General features: G+C 35.7%; 1 protein-coding gene across 25 annotated transcripts in view; it reads left to right on the top strand.

Moving 5' to 3' along the window:
- The window catches only part of Gphn (gephyrin), a 531,921-nt gene that overhangs the window by 479,448 nt on the left and 30,857 nt on the right, over window positions 1-21,616 (top strand). For all 25 annotated transcript variants that reach the window (XM_063241465.1, XM_063241478.1, XM_063241474.1 and 22 more), the window contains one exon: window positions 20,652-20,739. In XM_063241465.1, coding sequence (XP_063097535.1) covers window positions 20,652-20,739 — 88 coding nt within the window. The remainder of the gene's footprint in view (window positions 1-20,651; window positions 20,740-21,616) is intronic.

Raw genomic sequence — 21,616 nt, 5'->3', positions numbered from 1 at the left:
ACTCCAAAATGTATCTTGAAAATGGTGAGAACACTAAACTCTTAAGTAGGTATAGAAAATTCAGAAAAATGTACCAATCTTTAGTGTGTGCCTTTTGTGTGATAGCAATACCTTGTAACAGGAGAATAGTTTGATTTATTTTTTAAGCAAGTGATGCACACGAAAGCTTTCTCAGTCTTAAAGTGCTGTATCAAAGAGGCCAAGAGTGAATGGTTTAGAATGCAGAGGTGGAATGTGGAATGAAAGAATTTATAACTGTTCTAATGGAAATCTGCCAGGAATCCAGCAAAAGAAGTAAGATATATTTACTCTACTGCCTATTAATATTCTGTGTAGGTTGCCTCCTTTTTCATTTTTCTTCCACTGTGGACATTTGCTAATGAAACCGAATGTTGTTATACAGAAATCTCTGTACAAAGCTCCTCAAGGAAATAGTTTAGGTAGAACTCGGCCCTATGTTTGAAGGTGGGAGACAAATACCTTAAGACATCAGCATTCACAAAACCCTTACTAAGCTATGACACATAAAGGGAATAACAGTCCTATTCTTGTCATTTAAGAAGACTTACATCTGGCTTTTAAATTTTGTATGATTAGACTGGAGATTTAGTTTAGGGCAAAGTGCCTGCCTGGCAAGCACAGGTCTTGAGTTCAATTTCCAGTACAAAAACAAAAAAAAAAAAAATCATGTGATTCTACTTCTTGGGTTCTTGTTCTTATCACCTACTATAATTCTGACAATCAGTGTAATACACTGCAACTGTTTATATTGAATTGGACTAAAGTTTCCCTTCCTTACTGCACCTTTTATTTTAAAGGTAGAGAATCTAATATATTGTACAGTGAAGGTTAATGAGACAGGTGCTTCAAATATTGAGTGTTAGCTATATTTGCAAACTATTTATAAACATTTTGTGTATATTAAATATTCCATAAGATATATTTTCTTTTTGAAGAGAATAAAACCAAATGAGACAAAATAAAATAGAGTCCATCAAAACAAAAGAATGAACATGGTACATGACTTTAAAACAAAATACAAAAAATTCAATAATGGCCACCATAATTCCTCTTGCTACCTTCAAAAGAATTGCCCATATTATCAGGCATAATAAAATATAAGATATATTTTCTTACACAATATGGAAACAGTGCATTGTTATTCCTAGGATTTTTCTTTAAAAAGATATATTTGGCTACATGCCTATCATCCCAGCACACACGAGGCTGAGACAAGAGCTTCACCAAGAGGTAGAAGCCAGCCTGGGATACATAGTGAATTCAAGCCCAGCCTGAACTGTATAGGAAGACCCTATCTGAAAAAAACAAAAAATTAATTAATTGAAAAAATTTAAAATAAAATAAGATAAATTTTGGAATTCAGAGATACTGAGGAACTTATCCAGCACTATACAACTACTTAGTAGCAGAAATAGAGACATAATTTAAACTTCCTGATATTAACAGTCCATAGTTAATATAGGAAAAATACAACTCTCGAATGTTAGATGTTAAATGTGCCAATTCATGGTCTCATAGCATCAAGAAATAAAGTCATGAACAAAAGGAGGAAGTGAGGAGAATTTTATTGGAAACAAGGAGAAGCATCCATCCAGCTCCTGGATTTCCAGGAGGTGTCCTGAGTAGGTGACCACCAAGGCTACTTCATCTGTAGTCACTCATAGGTAAGCAGGATGCAAAACTTAAGGGCTCTAACCCAGTTGTTTCACACTGTGTTTTCAGTAAACTGAGGTCTTAGGAAAAAAAACTGGATACTTTGTACTGCAATTTCCTCAGAACTCAGGAACTTAGTAGGAGGTAGCTGTGCCTCTCTTTAGGACAATGGGGCTGTATTTCATGTTGCTTGGGGGGAGGTTCATTCTTAGTCCAAAGTCCTGGTTCACTATTATTATTTAAATTCCTGTTAGTACTCCTGATTACCCAACTCATCTCAGGGTCTTCCTCTAAGTAGCTTCCTCTCATGAGCTAACTAAATAAGCTATTTTCTACAGTATCCTTAACTGCCTCTAAAGGAGAATGGGCAAAGTACTACCTGCTGAAAGAGGTACACATGGGGAAATGGCAGTCAAGAACTTTCTCTAGAGGGCTAATCTAAGGGGCCTTTGATAGATGTCATGTTGGAATGTGGCACTTAGTGACCCTTCTCTGGAGACTGATCATTCATTGTTGGCTCCATCTTCATGACCATTTGGAGTTTGACAGCTTCTAGGCAGGAAAAACAGTTTTACCAAGAGATTAAGAATGTATGGCTCAAACATAAGAACCAGAATAAAAATTGGGGAAGGAACGGTGTCTAGATACTATTTTAAGGGACCGGAATAGGAATTGTAACCAGCTGGGTGGTAGAGCTGTCTGTTCATGTAAGTTATCTATAAGTCTGATTTTTTTTATTGTTTTAAGATCCTTTTTTTTTAACCTGATGTGAATTATTTATCTAAAGATGACAAGTTTTATTTATTCGTGCACAAGTCCCTCTAGTGTCAGTTGTAAGAAGATGGCGAGTGTATGGTTTTGAAGGACATTTTTAGCTAAGGAATTTAAGCACTGTTTCTGAGCTTATATAACTGCCATTGTGGCCTTTTAGCTTCAGTGAATTGTAATAGTTGCCAGCTGCAGGTGTAGCTGGAGACTGCTAACAGGAATCAATGCAGTAATTGGAGCCTCCTTTTTTATATTTACCATGTATTACTATTATGTTTATGCATATTCTTGGTTATAGTTTTTGGTTAGGTGTTTAACACCAAGTTAAACTGAGACCTGTGTTAATCAAAATTAACCTCTCACTATATACATATATATATTCATATATATATATATATTTCCATATATATATATATATATATCTCTAGATCACTTAAGGCTCCTCGTGGATTCTTTTGGGACCATGTATGGAACCACTTAGCTCCTCTGTCAGTATCAATTGCCAGGGTGGATTACAGTCTTGCTTGTCCATATGGCTTCCTGTGAAAGAATGAGAGACATTTCTTTCTTTGGTGATCTCTCTTTTTGCACACGATACATTAGTTGACTCCTGTCTTCTGGGGGTCCAACAATCTCCCTGGTCAGGAGTTTGAGTGACTCATTGGAGTTGTAGGAACTTTTCAAGAGGTCTCCTTATGGCCTGCATCCTTGTTGACTTTGGAGGGCCAGATTCTGAATACTGGCTGCCTTCATACCCTGTTACCTTTCTTAGCTTTGGTATCCGAACTTAAGCTGTTGAATACCCAGAAGATCAGTCATACCATATTGTAGTAGGAGCAGGATATCAAGCACCTTGAAATATGCAGTATTATCAGAGAACTGTTATTTCATTGTCAGTCATCATTGTCTTAGATATCAAATTCCTATTGAAAGAAAAAAAAATTCCTATAGAATGTTAACAGATAACAATTATGAAATTTTATGGAGAAAATTTGAAATCAAGGGCAACACAGCATTTTAGCATGATAATCATGATGTTACTGTATTAGAACCATTAGATTTTGCTATTATTTCTGAAATGCATTTAAATTTTTATTTTAGTATAAAATAATGTTTAGGGCTGGGATTTAGCTCAGTGGCATAAGTGCCTACCTACCAAAGTCGAGGTCCTGAGTTTGATCCCTGGTACCACAAAAAAAAAAAAGTTTAGTCAGTTACCTTTACCTAATTATAAGATATTAAATGACATAAAGAAACCTTTACCTAAATTTGTTATCTTTATTTAAAGAGTGCCATTTAAGTAGAATGTATTTGTGTATAGATGTACTTGATAGGTTATTACTGTCCAAGCTTTAATTTTCAGTGACATTGCCTGGTGTTTAGATACCTCAGTTATAACACAATAACAGTAATAGTTCAGTTCCTGAATGTTTCTGTTTCCAACAGTTTAATTCGCAAACAAAAGTGTTTGGCAAAATTTGTTCTGCCCACAAATTCGGCATCATATAACAAACTCAATCACTTCCGTTTTCCCCCACACAAAGGCAAATGCAACTGTTTTCCCCCAAATCATAAAACAAATGAAGTTCATACACTGAAGTACCACTATATGTAACAATTGTACATGCTGAAAACTATCTGTATCATCTAACTGACTGTATCATGTTAGATTAGCATACACATTTCATCAAAGTAGTTGGAACACAAGTAAGGGAAAGCCAGATGTTTGAGCCCAAAAGTTTATCACCATAAAGAACTATAGCCTGGGAGTCACCAATCAGTATGATAAGAAATTTTTCCAGTTTTGTGTCTTTGAAAGCTTGTGCACTTGGGAAACATAAGTATATTATTTACTGTGAGATTAGCAATAACTAGTATCACAGCTGTATAGAACTCTTTACATATATTTAGTTTTCTACTCAAGGCAAAATTTAGACTCCTTACACAGGTTTTACAGGGCATAAGTATACTGACAAGAATTAAGAATATCTTTAGAGCTCTTGCAAATTTAATAAACAGTTTTAATTATCACAAATAGACTTATTGCCCAATATACAAGTATATCTCATTTATACAATAACAAAATGTTTAATTAAAGCCAATAGATGTAAATTAAGTTTTAAATAGCAGGACCAGATTTAAATAGATGCCAAAGGTGATCAGTTTATATGAAGCCTAGATGTATATTGTGAAAATAGATCACCTGTTACTTTGTTTGAATTAAACTTACATAGTTCAGCTTTACAAACCTAACTTCAAAGCTTAGACTCATAGCATAGCTTGTTTTTAGATAAATACATTCGTATATTCACAAAAATGTCATAGTTTATTTACTCAGTCATAAACTGATTATTGAAGACATTTTATAGGTTAACATTCAAATATTCATTAACCGTTAAAGCTTACTTTTTAGTAACTAAAAGCCTAACTCAAGGAACTATTATAGTAAAATATAGAACTTTTATTAAATTTAGTTTTGTAAGTTTAACCAAGAGCATCTTAATGTCCTTTTAAAAACCATATTATTTTAGACATAGAAACCTTAACTTTTTAATTAGAGTCAATTTATTTTATTTTATTTTATTTTTTTCAAGATAATGCAGTGAAATTAGTAGAGAACTTCACAGCAGTATACCAGGATAACAGTAATAGGCACCATAGTATATCTCGTTATCTTCACAAAGTTGTCCAATTAGGTACAGCAAAATCAAGCCAAAAATAGAACATTATAAAATCAATCAAAAGAGAACATTGGATAGAGCAAAACAATTAATCATAACAAAACAAAACTGAAAACAAAATTTGCCTTCAAACAGAAGATAGAACGAAATCCCTCATATTTGCTATATTGTATATGGTCATCCTCCCAAGAGATGCTCGGACCTCTGCCCCCAGTTGCTAAAGGCGGGTGGGGAGGCATGATATGTTTGATTCTCAGCCCGCATGCTGGTAGGCTCACAGGAGCCGCTGACTGGTTCTCCTCCTGGCTCACACTGGGGCACTTAGCAAGAGGGTGGACAAATTGCTTTCTTGACAAAGAAGTCCTGTCAATAAAATTATAGAGGTGAGTTTTGTCCAGCTTCCAAGCCTAAAGAGTCCCCATTTAGCTATCTTAGCAGTTACTTTTGATGACTCATCATGACAGTTAACTCTCTAAATGTATATTATCTTTGACCAAGGAAAACCCTTAACTGTGACAATGTCTGGCAGACATGTGAGCTACTTCCATGATTTGTTCACATCTACAAATACTCATAGTGTAAGGCCCTTTTCTATCTGTGACAGTTTGCAACTCAAATGTTCGTAACTCAAAAACTGACTGTAAACCATTATTTTAGAAGATAATGTGTCACGTGGGCCAATGGTGGAAGAAGACTGGAAATGAGGAAAACAGGACAGTTTGTTTATACGCTGCTTAGTCAGTCACCAGCAAATATTAATTGTGTGCCTGTGTGATCACCTGCAGATCTTACTGAATAGGCTGACTATAGCTAAGCTGAGATTCTGTATTTCTAACAGAGTCCCACTTGGCAGCAAGCTGCTGGCCCAGGAAATAGAAAGGATATAGTAAAGTCAATCTTATATATACTATGATTTTTAGGCCAACCATTTTTGAAGACACAAACTTGAAATAGATGTAGATCCTCAACTACGTGTTAAATCAGAAACACTTAACATACTGAAAGACCAAATAGTAAAGCTCTTAAAGTCATGGGTATAGACTAAAACTTTCTGAACAAAACCCCTGTTGTACAGGAAGTAGTACTGAGAATCAACAAATGTGATTGTTTCAAATTAAAAACCTTCAGCACAGCAAAAGAAATAACCGAGTGAAAAGACAAACTACAGAATGGGAAAAATGTTTTTCCAACAATACCCTAGACAGAAGACTTATATCCGCAGTAAGTAAAGAATTCAAAAAAAGTAGACCCCCTCAAGATAAATGACCCAGTTGAAAAATTGGCAAGGTAAAATGAATACACACTTTATAGAAGTACAAATGGCTAATAAATACGTAAAGAAATGATCAACATTGCTGACCATAAGAGAAATGCAAATTAAAACAATACTGAGATTCCATCTCATTCCAGAAACAGTGGGCATCATCAAGAAATGAATTAATAACAAATGCTGGATAAACTGTGGGAAAAAGAAACTCTTCTACAATGTTTATGGAAATGTAACTAGGGCAACCACTATGGAAATCGGTATGGAGATTCCTCAAAAAACTGAAACTAGAATTTCCATTTGGCATAGTTGTACACCCTCTAAGTATCTTCCTGAAAGAGTTGAAGACATTGTATTACAGTGATATATGCATACCCATGTTTGTAGTGTCATGATTCATAATAGGTAAAACTTCTGTCTGTAAACAAACAAATGGATAAAGAAAATGTGGTATTTACATACAACAGAATGCTACTGTGCCAGAGAAAAAAGGTAAACTTGAGTCATTTATAAGAAAATGGATATACCTTGAGACCATAACATTAAGTGACAGAAATCAAACAAGCTAACCTATCACATAATTTCTGTTATGTGAGAAATTCAAAGTAAGAGTAAAGAGCAAATTAAAACAGCTGATAGAAAGGAGAGAGATAGATCTTTCACAAAGGGGAAGGAGATGGATGGATGGATGGATGGATGGATGGATGGATGGATGGACAAGGTAGTGGAACATTGGGGATAAGAAAAGGAATGTGTTACGCACATGTACCAACTGCACACAAGGACTGTAAACATTGTGTGCTCTGCAAACATGTACAAAGTAAAGAAAAATCAAGGGGACCAAGAGAGCCCACACAAGAAATGTAAACATCATGCACTACACACATGTACTAGTGAAATTAGAAAGAAAAAAAAAAACCATATGTTGTGAGGATGGAGGTGTGTGCATACCACAGCTCCATTGGAAGATGCAGCTCCTGGGGCTGGAGATTTAGCTTAGCGGCATAAGCGCCTGCCTTGCAAGCAGGCAGTCGTGAGTTCGATCCCCGGTACTGATAAAAATGAAAAAGACCAAAAAAAAAAAAAAAAGAAAAAAAAAAGGAAGATGCAGCTACCACCAGTAAGGAATTAAAGAAGTACAGTTTAAAGGAAGATGGTTTATTTGGGAAAAGGTGGAAAAAGAAAAGATAGACAGCTCTTCTGGAAATGTAGGGGGCATCAGAAAGGCAAATACACATCCTTGTTCCTGGATCCTTTTTTTAAAGACTAGTGATTTCCCCACCATCTCCACCACCACCATCCCCAATGTGGGCACCTGGAAGTTCTGGCAATCCGATTGGCTCTCTGGCTGTTTTGACTAACTCGGACAACTCTGCCTACATTCTTCCTGGCATTTGATTCCTTCCTGTCCTTTGTGATGGGTAAGGGCGGGGCGCTTACAAAAAGATCACTCAGAGTTAATGGTTAAATAAAGGAGATGTGTGCATCTGGTGTGGTAATATAATGATGCTAAAGTGAGAATATGCATATATGTATATCTGTATAGATATGTACATGTTTTACAGATTAAATAGGAGCCATTAGGTGGCCACTCTTTGTCTGTTTTACATTTTATCAGAAATGGAAGAGGAAAGCTTGTTACCTTGGTCTTTTATGTTTCTGGCCTCCTCCTTGGTTCTTACCTTTCTCATAAATTCTTAGCATTACCTGGCGCCTTTCTGGTCTGATTTCTCTCTCCTTTTTTACCTTTGTCTTTCTGATTATTCTAACTGTAGAATCTTAACTGTTGAGGCAAAAGCTGCTTTTTTAAATAAGTAAATAAGAGTCTCTATTTATTTTAAGAGAGCTTAAATGAGTCTTTTATCCTTTCCCTTCCTAAGAGCCCCCTTTTCCTACAGTTAGATCCTGCCACTGAGGAATTATAGACTAGTACTAAAAATCATTTTAGAAAGTTCCAGGTCTGAAGCCTGGCATAGAGGCACACACCTATAATCCCAAGCACTCAGGAAGCTGAAGCAGGAGGATGTTGCAAGTTTGAGACCAGCCTGGGCTACAAAGTGAGCTCAAGGCCAGCTTTAACTGCCCCGGTGTCCCTATGCCCATTTGACCCTAAGTCAAAAAAAAAAAAAAAAAAAAAAAACAAAGAAAGAGAGAAAGGGACAAAGAAAAGAAAGTTAAGAAAGTTCCAGGGCTTAAACTCCTATTTGGAAGTGAAATTAAAAGTATATACCTGGTACTGCCTATACCCCACCCACAAAAAAAAAGAGATTAAAATAGGAGAAATTGTGAAAGCTATTATATAGAGTACAGCAAAATCAGCATTGATTTATCTTCATCTGGATAACAATGCCTTATTGAAATAGTATGTATATGGACTTTTTTTTTTTTTTTTTTTTTGGCTCCTTTCTCAGCCTCCCAAGAATTGGGATTACTGCTCCACCGTGCCTGGTTTGTGTAAGCAGTCTTTACTGCAATTTTATATTCCTCTCTAGTTGCACAGTTCCCACATCTTTATTCTCTATTTGCAATCTACCCTTTCTTCTTTCAAAGCTCTATATAAACCTCACCACAGCTCACCTTTTTCTCTGTATACTTCAAATTCCTTTTGCCAATGCTTCCCAAATTTATATCATATCCTCACTCAAAATCTAAAACTAGTCAAGTCTGGATATTGCAAATAGGCATAAATTTATGTGCGCTTATACCATGCCATTGCTAACTTGAGTATAAGACAGTAGATTCCCTAGTTTTATTTTTCTGGTGGCTGGCTCACTGTTAGCTAGCTTTCTGTTTATTCTTCTAAGAAGAATCAAAACACACAAGGAAGTTGTAGGTGGGTTAAATAAGTAGAGAATGCTGTATGTACCAGGTAATACTGTTATGGCCAGAATTGAGTTAAAATGTTAGTACATACCTGCTTTTGTGTTTTTCTGCTTTTTTCTAGTTTCCTGATAAAATGTAAGAAATTACTATCTTGTCTAGTCTACACAAGAATGGAAAAGGGAAAAAAAAAAAAAAAGAATGGAAAAGGGATTATATTGGATTACGATAGTGTTCTTTCCCACTAGATAAGCTCCTGAAAACAGGAACAGAGTATGTCTTGATAGTCACTATATCCACAGCACTCAGCAGTGCTGGATTAGATAGCCCTGATACCTTTACCTATACTGTCTTCTTTTTCACGGAACCTAGAAACTTCTACCAACAACTATCCAGCAGAATCTTCCTGGAATTCCTTCAAAGTCCGAAAACCACAGCCAACCAAAAAAATAAACAACCAAATTAACTTTGGACCCATGAAAAGGACAGAAAGTATGGCACTGAAAAGAGTTGCATTAGTAACTGAGTTGCATCCCCCAAAAACATACAGTATAAAAGCTTTATGGCTGGGGTGATTCACTTTCACTTCTAAAGAAAAGGATCTTGGGGAAGAAGAGGATGGAAAATTCCAAACTATTTAGGAATTGTAATTTTAAAAATTGGGGAACTGTTCTTTCAGACTTAAATGGGTGATGTCACACATTTATCTCTTGAACTTGACAAGCAGTAACCATGATCCATATACACAGAATCCACTTTGAGAACTTTTTTTAAAGTAAAGATCAGGGGGCTGGAGATTTAGCTCAGCGGCATAAGTGTCTGCCTTGCAAGCAGGCAGTCGTGAGTTTGATCCCCAGTACCGATAAAAAGGAAAAAGACAAAAAAAAAAAAAAAAACCTTAGTAAAGTAAAGATCAACAACAATAAATAGAAATAAATTTTTTAAAAATTTTAAAACGTGAAGTTCAAATTAATTGAGTTTATGTCATTCCTGTAGCTGATTTTAACTGTTAAATTATTTGTATTTCTCCTCAACTTTAAGGCAGCTCAGTAATGTATCTTTCCCAATGAAATGAACTGCCGGGAAATTCCCATACTTAGGAGAAGGGTTCCCCCTTCTGGAAAATTGCCATCACAGAAGCCTGCCACACTCAACACATACGGCTTGACCTTTCATAGACTGGTTTTCTGGATTTGAATCACTTGTTCCTGATGCTGCCAGCTTGTGAAACTGCCTCTTAACATTAAAGCATAAAGTAGAACATTAACAAGAACTGAGATAGCAAATTGGGTTCTTATAAAACTGGCACACTAAACAGGAATTACTGAGATAGACTTAACAGTGCAGTGATTACTTGGGCAAAACCCAATGCCGTACAACTTCCAACTTGTAAATCACATGTGTCCTAACTTATTAATGCTTACCTAATATTCTTAAGATAGGAATCTTCTGATTATCAAAGAGAATTTAGATTTGAATTTGGTTGGTTCTTCTTTATCAACCACATGTTTTCTTAGGAAATAAACACCCTTTTCTACTCAAAATGCAAAATTTTAATCTTTCAGTCAACATAATTTATTTCCTCATCATTTGTCAGCAATGCTCTCTCATTGTCTATTAACAAAGAATATTCTTCCACTCTTTTTTTTTTTTTTTTTTTTTTTTTTTTTGGTCTTTTTCGTTTTTTATCGGTACCGGGGATCGAACTCACGACTGGCTGCTTGCAAGGCAGGCGCTTATGCTGCTGAGCTAAATCCCCAGCCCCTTATTCTTCCACTCTTAAAGACTTATGGTGGCTATTACAGTTGCCTTCGTTAATCCTTAAGAATACTACTGTTGATATTTCTGTTTTTTCTAATTATCTTCTACCATAAGCTCATAAAAAGTATTATCTTCCAGAAAGCTTTTCCTAATGATCCCCACCCAATTCTGATCATTCTGCTCACCATTTATGTAATTTCTCCTTACATACTTTCTAAATACTTCAACTGAGTAATGATATTATAATTGTTTATTTCACTCATTTTTTTAATCTTTTTTCAGATATTGCCTATACTAGCTTGCTCATTTACAGGCTGACACCATACCTCTTTGTAAGACTCCAAAGTGCCAAATCACCTAGTCATACTAAAAAAGGGCAAAATGATGTCTGTGTACTATGTAGGGTTTTTTCCATACATTAAACAAGGACCCAAAAATATTTGTAGTTGAGTAACTTGTACTTGAACTGAGAATAAATCAGCTTATGTCCCAGGCTATTTTTTGTCACTGTGATATGTACTGTTCCTTAATCTATAAATCCTAGAACTTTTTCTCATGAACCAACTGTCATCTTTGCTCATCTTAAAATGATACACAGCTTTTAGTTGGTATAACAGATGAAACAAAACTAATTGCTTTCTGCTATTGTCCATCTGTTTGTATTAGATATTTTAAAATAAAAATTATTTGTATTCTAAATATTCTATGTGAAATTTATAAATCCTAAATTTGGGTGGAGTATTTCTCTTGGTTTTAAATTTTGCAGCAGACTTCATAGTAAAGCAGAATTTTATGCCACAATCAGGGTTATAGTAGTTTAAGGCAGATGTAAAATTTAAAGCCAGAGTCTTAAGGAAGTAGCCCTCTGGCCATATTGGGACTCAGGAGGGGAGGGTGACCAACAACCCAACTAGCCTTTCTGATAAGCCAGGCAAACCCTTGGGGCCCAGGAAGAGAAAAGTCAGATAGCGCCTCCCATGGGCCTATGGGAGCACCACTCTCCCCACTCCCCCATGCTGGTTCAGAGGTCATGCTCAGTTGATAGCAACTGAGGGACAGAAAGCAGCTGAATGCTGGTGTTGTTTGGTTGACTTTGCAGGCTTGGGGCCTGCAGTCTGAGCATCTATAGGGAAGATAACAATATGCACTGTAGCAAATATGGGGGAATCCCTTCTGTCTTGTCTTTGAAGTCCAATGGTGTTCTCACTGTTTTGTTTTATTCTGATTAATTGTTTTGATTCATTCAGTATTCTGTTTTGCTTGGTTTTGTTCTGTTCTGTTTTGGTTTGATTTTGCTATGTCTGGAATGGACAATAACCGTTGTGAAGATAGCAAGCAAGCTTTAGATACTATGGCAGTCATTGTTGCTTTCCTATTCTGCTTTAAATTCTGTCCAATTTCACTGCTTTGTTTTGATTGGATTTATTCTGTTTTGTTTCATTGGGTTTTATCATCTTTAAAATGAAATTTAATTTTTTTTAAAAGTAGCCCTGTATGTAATTAGATTTTCTGATTTACAGAGCAAATAGATGGGGTACCCCTCTAGATAGCGTATTCCTTCTTCACAGAAACTGATTTGGGTACTTAGTTTTGAAAAAGTTACATTCATTCCCTGATAATTTTTTTTGGTCATATATTTCTCCTTTCTCTTTTTCTATGTATTAAGTTTATGCTTTTCTGATATGTGAAGAAGTTATAACTCTAGGGAAACTGATACTATTATTGGTATCCATCTCCCAAGTTATAAATGAATGTCATGACCTTAAGAAGAAAAGATACTTGTATTTTTTTCATGTAATTCAAATTGTCAGATGTTCCTGATATTCAGAAGCTAGAGAAGAGTATGATCTACAAGATGGTATCATATTGCAATACTCAAATTAGTTTCTCCCTTTTTTTTTAATGTATCAGAAATCGAACTCAGGACCTCGTGCTTGCCAGGCAGGCACTATGTTGCTGAGCTATATATCCCTAGCCTCAGTCTACATGTGAAGGGAAAAGACCATTGTTTATGTAGAGTTCAATTATTTCCATAGACTTAAAAAATCTTAGAATTACAAGGACCTTCTGATGCTGGGTCATAACAGTGTCACTCAGTGGCAGCGTTACAGAAGTATCTTTCTGCCAGCCCTCAGTTTTTCATTATTTTAGTGAGAAAGATACTGCTTTGTCATGATCCATTAGTCCTAATTCTGCCCAGTGAACCAACACTAGATGTATTAACTCCCTCTTCAATGTGATGATGGCCTTTTGGCTATTTGAATGCATAGTCTTGTTTTACTTTAGTTCCTTCTCAAAGTACATACTGACATTTATATAAATGTTAAGTAGTATCTTCTCTTCCATTTTTCAGACTATTTTTCCTATAAATCATTACAGGTTTAATAGCTCAACACTGCTCCCAGAGTTACTGTGAAGAGATTGACTTGAAATTAGAGTTATTTCGGCACATTTACTTAAAATGTTCTTAAAATGTCCAAAGATTTAGAAGACAATCACCAGCCTAGATAAAGTGAAACTGTTTCTGTGAGATAGTTACATATTGTATCATCTTTACAAATGCACCTTTTAGCACATTTTGTTGCCTCTTTCTCCTTGTTTGTTCTTTTAACTTTGAATCCCATTTTAACATTAACATTGCCACTTCTGCTTTTTTTGCTTATTACATTTGCCTAGTTACCTTTTCCCGTACCTACTACTTTCAGTCTTTCATCTATTAGTGTCCCTTACAAATAACATTAAAATGGGACTTGAGCTTAAAACTGAAATCTTACTATTGTATCTGACTTAATTTACTGTAACTCTGATCCTGGCATGAAATTCTTTTTACTTTACCAGGAAGTTTCTGTAAATGATTTCTGTGAATTTTTTTTCTTTCATCTTACTTTTTTTTTTCTTTGTCTTTTTCTTTTTTTCATCGGTACCGGGGATCAAACTCATGACTGCCTGCTTGCAAGGCAGGCACTTATGCCGCTGAGCTAAATCCCCAGCCCCTATCTTACTTTTTATTACAGTTTCTACAATGTTAGTATTTCTTCCTTTTGCATGTGCTATTGTTGTTTAGATCTTGGTACCATTACTGTTTCATCCCTTATTTTGAAAGTTATGCCATACCTTCCAGTTCCCGTCATGTTTTCCTTCCAATTAGTGATATTCAGAATCATATATAGATTTATTCATTATTATATAGAAAGATGGTGGTAACTATATTCCTCTTACGAAGCATTTCTCCAAAATACCTCCTGCACCAGTAAGTTGAGAACTTTAGAGTGCTTTTATTCCCTCCATCTCCTCTACTAACCCTTCAACTTTTAGATAATGCTTTGAAATATTTTAATTAAATCCTCTAAAATGTTTATTAAGCCTACTAAGCTTTCTTTTAGGTAAATCTCTGCCATTTCAGGAATTCATACTTATTACATAATTATAGCTCCCTGATGTGTTTAATTATTATCCGCTTAAATTAGCTATTTTAGCCAGGCATGGTAGCACACTTCTGTAATCCAAGCACTTGGGAGTCTGAGGCAGGAGGATCATTGCAAGTTTGAAACTAACCTGGGCTACAAAGTGAGCCCAAGGCCAGCCTCAACTGCAAATTGAGACCCTGTCTCAAAAAGACCAAAAAAAAAAAAAAAAAAAAAAGAACTATTTTTTAAAATAAATAAATATGTACGGATATGTAGTTTGTCTTTAGTGTTGTTGATGTTATTGAGCCAAGGTTTCACCATTCAGTTCAGGCTGACCTTGAACTCACTTTGTCACTCAGGCCAACCTGGAACTCACAGCAATTCTCCTGCCTCAGCCTCCCAAGTGCTGGCATTACAGGCATGTGGCACCACGCCTGCTAATGTATATTTTACTAGTGCTTTTTCTCATCTTCTTCTATTTTGAAGTCTATTCTGATTCACTTTTTCATTTACAGTCACTTTTCTAGAACATTACTTGCTTTTTTTGTTTGTTTGCATTTTTACAAATATTATTCTTCCTCCTGACTGGTATAGGGTTTAGGGTTCATATGTGCTTTCTCTCAGAGATACATTTATGTTAGTATAATCAGCAACGTAAATATTTACTGTTTTCAGCAGGGTGTGGTAGCACAGCCTGTGTGATCCCAGCTATTCAGGAGGCTGACGCTGGAGGATCACAAGTTCAAGGCCAGTCTGGACAACTTAGAGTCCTTGTCTCAAAATAAAAAAACTAAACTATATAGCTTAGTGATAACGGTGCTTACCTAGCACATGAGAGATCCTGGATTTAAATCCCAATAACAAATCAAAAAAAATACCATTTTCTAGTTTGGGGTACTATAAGCAAAAAGTCCAAGGTCGTATCAATTTCCCTTCATTAGTAACCAGTCTGTCTCACTGGCGTTGTGTAAGATTTTCAAATCTTGCAAATACAAAATTTCCTCAGAACTTACTGAGTTTTATGTTTTTCATCAATCTTGTCTATAATCTTTTCAGTCTCCAAATCCAGCGATTTCCAAGTAAAGGGACTTTTCCTCTGTTTTCACCTTTTATCTACTTCTTTTTCTACTTAAGGATTTCTTGCTGGTTTTATGTCAGTCTCTTATTCTGTGTCTCAAATTTTTTCTTATTTTGCATAGCTTCCTTTGTTTTATGTTTTTGTTCTTTCCTGGAAGATATTTCTACCACTTAATCTTCCAGGCTGCTAGTTGAGATTTCAACAGGGTATGTTAGCCTTTATCTTTATCTGCCACATTTTAAAATTTGAAAATCATGGGATTGTTTTAGAACATCATTTTAATATACTATATATTAAATATCCATTAGTGATTTATGTGTTGTCAATATTGCTGTTATTGTTAAAGCAAGCCCCACTCTCAAGAAATAAACAAAAACTTACTCTTCCTCCACTTTTATTGCTCTAGAAACCATGCTAATTTTTTTTTTTATACTGGGGATTGAACTCACAGATTTGTGCCTGTGAGACAGGCACATATGCCACTGAGCTAAATCCCCAGCCCACCATCCCAAATATTATACTTAATCTTCTACCTTCCAGTTTCTGGCTTCTTGTATTTCTGTTTTCCTTTACTTACTGAGAGTCCTTTTCATCCTCTAGGCTCAAAAAGTTACCTGTCATACTTTAGACCTGATGGGCATGGAGTTGTGTTAGAAAAGTTCACAAATAGTAAAAGACATGAAAGTCTCACTCCCAGACTGGCAAAGCACTAGGAGCAAGATGTGCCAGTTTTCTGTTGAAATATAAAAATGCCTCTTTGTTTCCTGAACTATTGAGTTGTAAATTTGGATTTTCCTAGCTTTACAGAGAGGGCAGCTTTGATGTTTTAGGTAGACTTCCCAGTCAACATAAAAGCAGTATCTGCCATGCATGGTGACACACACCTGTATTCCCAGCACTTGGGAGGCTGAGGCAAGAGGATTGCTGCAAATTTAAGGTCAGCCTGGACTATATAGCAAGACCTGCTGAGAGAGAGAGAGAGAGAGAGAGAGAGAGAGAGAGAGAGAGAGAGAGAGAGAGAGAGAGAGCAATGCCTGTACACTGAAACTGTATCCCATTAGCCTCGAGTGCTTACAATTGGTGAACATTAGTTACAGAAAGATCCTGGCCCAAATGTCCTCATTTGGGAACCTCCCAAAAGTTAGTTTTTCAATTTCATCTGGGTAGTTAGTAATAGAGGTAAACTTGATTCTTGACTTTGTGATACTCAAGTGTTTAGCTGATGGCCATATCTTCTGTCATCTAGTTCTACCAGTCCTAGGTGGTACTTGTAGAGTATTTTTTTGTAATAGTGATACTCTAAGAGAACAGTGGACAGGTACTTAATAAATCAAATGAAAATGAGGATAGAAGAGAAGGGAAGAAAACAAAGAATTGAGGTATGTTATATACAGATACCAATTACCCCACAATGAATGTAACCATTACTGTAAACATTAACTACAAAAATAAAAATCTTTAAAGAGAAAAAAAGAGGTAAATTGGAAAAATAACAGAAATGAATAAACAAAACAAGACTAAGTAAATCTAATGCTAGCATTAGAACTATCTTTAAAGACATGGTTAATTACCATTCAGATTTAATTTAAATTGTACATGTTAATGAAGGACAATTTAAATGATATTATAATATCCCTATAAGATCTGCTGCTATTTAAGAGAAAGGAAACCAGTGTTGGTTACCTAGAATACTTAAATCTGTTTGATCCGACAACCTCTCTGGTGGCAATGGGGGAAAATTATTTTAAATGCTAACAGTACAATTTTTAGTTTTGGGGGGCTTGTTTGTTTTGGTTTGGTTTGGTTTGGTTGAGACATGGTTTCACTATGCAGTTCAGCCTGGCCTCAGACTTGCAGCAATCTTCCTGCCTCAGCCTCCCGAGAAAGATATGGGGTTTTTTTCCTATCAGTCTTTGGCAAAAACAGATCAAATTTATATATTTAAATATATAATTATTTAAAAATTTTTGTCTGAAGGTGTACTGTGTATAGCAAATTGTCTTCTACAAGTTGTCTTGGAAAACACAAGTTGACTTTGAACCCCTTGCTGCATCTGTGAACCTTCCTACATCTGTGTCCTCTTGTCTTGGCTACCTCATACCATTGTGATAGTAACATGTAGATGTTAGAAAATATTGTTCTTTTAAGATATAAGTATTTTTGTATTTTTTTTTCTTTCGTGGTGGTGGGGGTGGTACTGCAAATTGAACCCAAGCCCTTCAGACACTGTCAGCCTTGTTTACTTTTCATTTTAGGACAAGTCCTTGCTAGGTTGCCAGATTATTTTCACAAATTACAAAATTTCCTGTAACGTTTGATGACTCCATAGTTTTAGAAAATAGAAAAAAGTTTCCAGTGAAAACAGTGAATAAGAAAATTACTAAAAGGTTTGTTTGCTTATTTGCTATGCCATGAGCAGCTAGCCGAGACTTTATCTACCCACAAAGATCAGTACCATAGTGGTGTTCATGGCATTGTTGCTCTGTGTCTAATGGCTTTACAATATCCTATAGCTGTGATATTTTGTAAAATTGTTGAAGTTAGCTAATGACTCTTTGTATTAGCACAAAATTGCCTTTTGTTGATACTACTCATTATCCATTCACTTGAGCCATATTCTACATGGTGCTGTGTTTATGATGTTTTCCCCATTTATTCCATAATCAGCCATTTGACTCAGCTTAATGATAATGTGATCCAGCAAGGGAAGGAGCCCAAACTATGGGCATTAAGAAACCATCACATGCAGATTATCTATGATTTTTCCCTAAAGCAAAATGAAAATGATTAATGAGAAATCTTTTATAATACTTAGTTCAAAAATACTTTAGATTTACCCACTATTCAATATAATGCTTCTTAGATGCTTCCTCAACCAGTTTAAGTTTGAAACCCATGTCAGGCTTTTTTTAGATTCTTATCTTACATGTAGATTCTTTCTCCAGTGAACATTGGGTACTTTGTGGCTCTGTAAGCAATTAACTGAGTGTCAGAAGTTATGTAGGGAGGCTGAATCTCACACAAGTGCCTTTCCAAACTTCTGCTTTTCTCCCTTCTTGGAAGTTGCGTCCCAAAACTAGAACAAACCCAGTGCACAGTCTAGTGCTCCAACTAAAGAAAATTTTATCCAGATTCTACAAGAGAATCTAAAAGTAAATAAAGTTACTCAAGCTGGAAATGGTGTATTCTTACTGGCCAGGTTGTTCAGACCTAAACCTAAGTCCCAGGCGTCTAGGTTACTAGGTTTGTATACCCACAATTGCAAGTATGAGGAAAACCCCAGAAAAATGGAAAAATTAGTTTATTTACAACTTGACCAAACTGGGAGGGCAACTATTCCACCCTCTATATATAAAAGGATTCCAATTTATAGGAGAGATAAAAGTCAGGAAATATCCATCAAGTTTGGTGGTCCAGAGGGCGAGAAATAGTGTATCCTTCTTAGCATTAGGCCTGGAGGATTCCAATTTACATTCTTAGTATGAGGAAGCATAGAGAAACAGTTTATCTTTAAGATCCACTTTAAATCTGAGTTATACTGTCTTGCCATTTGAACCTTTCACAGGTACCTCTGTGAATATATTAAGTCCCAACCCATGAATCCCTTCTATGTGAGTCATGGATATTCTCCAGAATAGACACTGCCCAATGTGCTTAAATTTTCCGCTCCAGATTGTTGGATATGTTTGTATGGTTAATTTTTGTCAGCACAACAGTAATATTAATGACAACAACTACTCTTTCTTAAATTTACTTTATTCTGGGAACTATTTCAGCTGTTCTGTATGCATTATATCATTAATCCTCATAACAATTCTGATACTGTTACTTTAAAGATGAAAGATTGAGGCAAAGAAAGAATTAGGCAGTTTGTCCAAGGCTTTACAATAGCAAGTGAGTAGCGATGCTGAAATTTAAGCACAAGCAGTCTGCCTCCAGAGTTCACACTCAGTCTCTGTGCTGTGGCACTCTTAGTGCATCTTTTTAAGAGCCGGGGAAAGTCGTATGTCTAGCAGACATCAAGTTCCACTTTTTATTCTTTTCATGCCTGGATTTAAAATAAAAATAAAAAAGGTGAAATGATATCCTAGTTACAATTCCTGCCACCTGGAGTCTCTAGCTTTCTTTCTTGCTTGCTTATCAAATATATCAAGTAGCACATTTAAGTGAAGGGACATTCAACTTCACAATCATGAGAGATTTGAGAGAATATTTGGTATCTCATTAAGAAATCACCTGAAACCCTGCCAACGCTAGTTTAAGCAAAAGAGAGATTTAGAGTTATTGGAGGATACAGAGATACCTTGCAAAACCGTAGAGCAGGAATACAGCAGGGCCTAAAGAAAGACTAAAAGCAGAAGCTAGAAAATTAAAAGCTGTGATTATTCCCTTTCCAGATTATACCCATAGGGGAAAGGAAGATGAAGAGGCAGAGAGTATGAAGGAAAATACCCCTGTCCTCAATAGGTGGGAAGTTCTCAGTAAGAGTGTGGGTTAGGTATATACTCCTAAAAAGCACCTTTTCTTTAATTTCATTAGTTGAAGGGAAAACTAAATGCAGGATAACATTGCCCAGTAGCTTTATATCGATTTAAAGTAGTGATTAAAAAGTTCCTTTCCGTTGTTTCGTGCTATCCTGTCCCTCCTTAAGTTCTGATGCTCGCCATATTTTGACATGTGGCTCTCAGCTCTAAAAACAGGATGTTCCTAGATAAACCAAAATAATGGTACATTCTACAACATCTCATTGTTTCCCCTCATTACACTGCCTTGTTAGAACAAAACCCTGGCAGTACCAATAGTCACTACTTCAGCCCTTACACAATACAACTTGCAGTTATCATGCATAGGGACCTTTCTATTTTTATTTTTATATATTTTGTACTAAAGATCTAACCCAAGGCCTTCACACTGAACCACAGTCCCAACTTCTTTTATTTTTTGAGACAGTATCTCAATAAATTGCTAAACTACCCAGGCTGGGCTTGTAGTCTTCCTGCGTTGGCCTCCAAAAGTTCTGAGATTACAGGGTTGCACAACACAGCTAGCCAAAGAGCCTTTTGATTCCCACTTCCTACAGAATATATTGCTATATTCATGCTCATACCTACTTAGCAAATAAAATGGCTTTAAATTAGCACTCTATCTAAAATATTTTCCTTGCATGTTAACGTATTTGGCTTTACTTTTTCTAGCCCTGATGACTTACTCAATGCCTTGAATGAAGGAATCAGTCGTGCTGATGTCATCATCACATCAGGAGGTGTATCCATGGGAGAAAAGGTATGGAAAAACAGGGTTTTTGAAGATCTGTCTACTTAATGTTCTTGCAGATGGTTGATTAACTGCAGTATGGTTAGCACCTGTCATCTATAACTGGGCTCCCACAAAGCTGAAAACCATAACACTTTAGAAATTACCAGTCTCTCTGAAAAGATAGTACAAAGAAGATAAGGCCCGAGGACCAGCCTGAGAATCCCAGCAATTGCAGAATGGGTTTTGCCATTTCCCTGAGACTTCTGTTATGATGTTTATGCCCACAGTAAAGCTACAAAATTATCCCTCTACTCTTAGTTAAACATGACCTTACAGAGTCAGTCATCTCACCCACAGCATGTTCCAAATATTAACAAGATCCTTTAGCTCTCCTTTCCTATAGGGAAGAAAGAGAAAGTAGGCATTCCTTATGCCCTTATTATATTATACTACATTATAATATTACATATTATATAATTATAACAATGAAATTACATATATATATATGAATTTTAGGACCTAGTGTATGGTATATGCTCATAGTGTATGCTTAGTCCTATAAAAATCCCAGTGAATATTTCAGTGTCATTAGGCTTATATATAACTGGCTTATATATAACTTATATATAACATCATTTGTAATGGTGATTGGATCTCTTGAATGTTATTTAATAGCTTTAAGTAAAATATTCTTTACTACAGTAGCCAATTTATGTCTCAAATATTTCAGATCACATAATATTTTGCCAGCCTATAATTCCTTACCTATCTTATTTCATATTTATTAATAGCTTGAGCTAAAAAATTATAACTGCATTACCATAATAACAGCTTTTACTAAAATTCATATTTTCTAAGAGTTTGTTTATTTAAAGTTAGATCAACTATAAAGAAAGATAAACTC

The sequence above is a fragment of the Cavia porcellus genome, unplaced genomic scaffold, assembly GCF_034190915.1.
Source record: "Cavia porcellus strain 051 isolate PalLab524CR breed Dunkin Hartley unplaced genomic scaffold, mCavPor4.1 scaffold_31, whole genome shotgun sequence".
Taxonomy (NCBI): domain Eukaryota; kingdom Metazoa; phylum Chordata; class Mammalia; order Rodentia; family Caviidae; genus Cavia; species Cavia porcellus.
The sequence above is the reverse complement of the archived record's forward strand: the minus strand, read 5'-3'. Positions and strand labels throughout refer to the sequence as shown.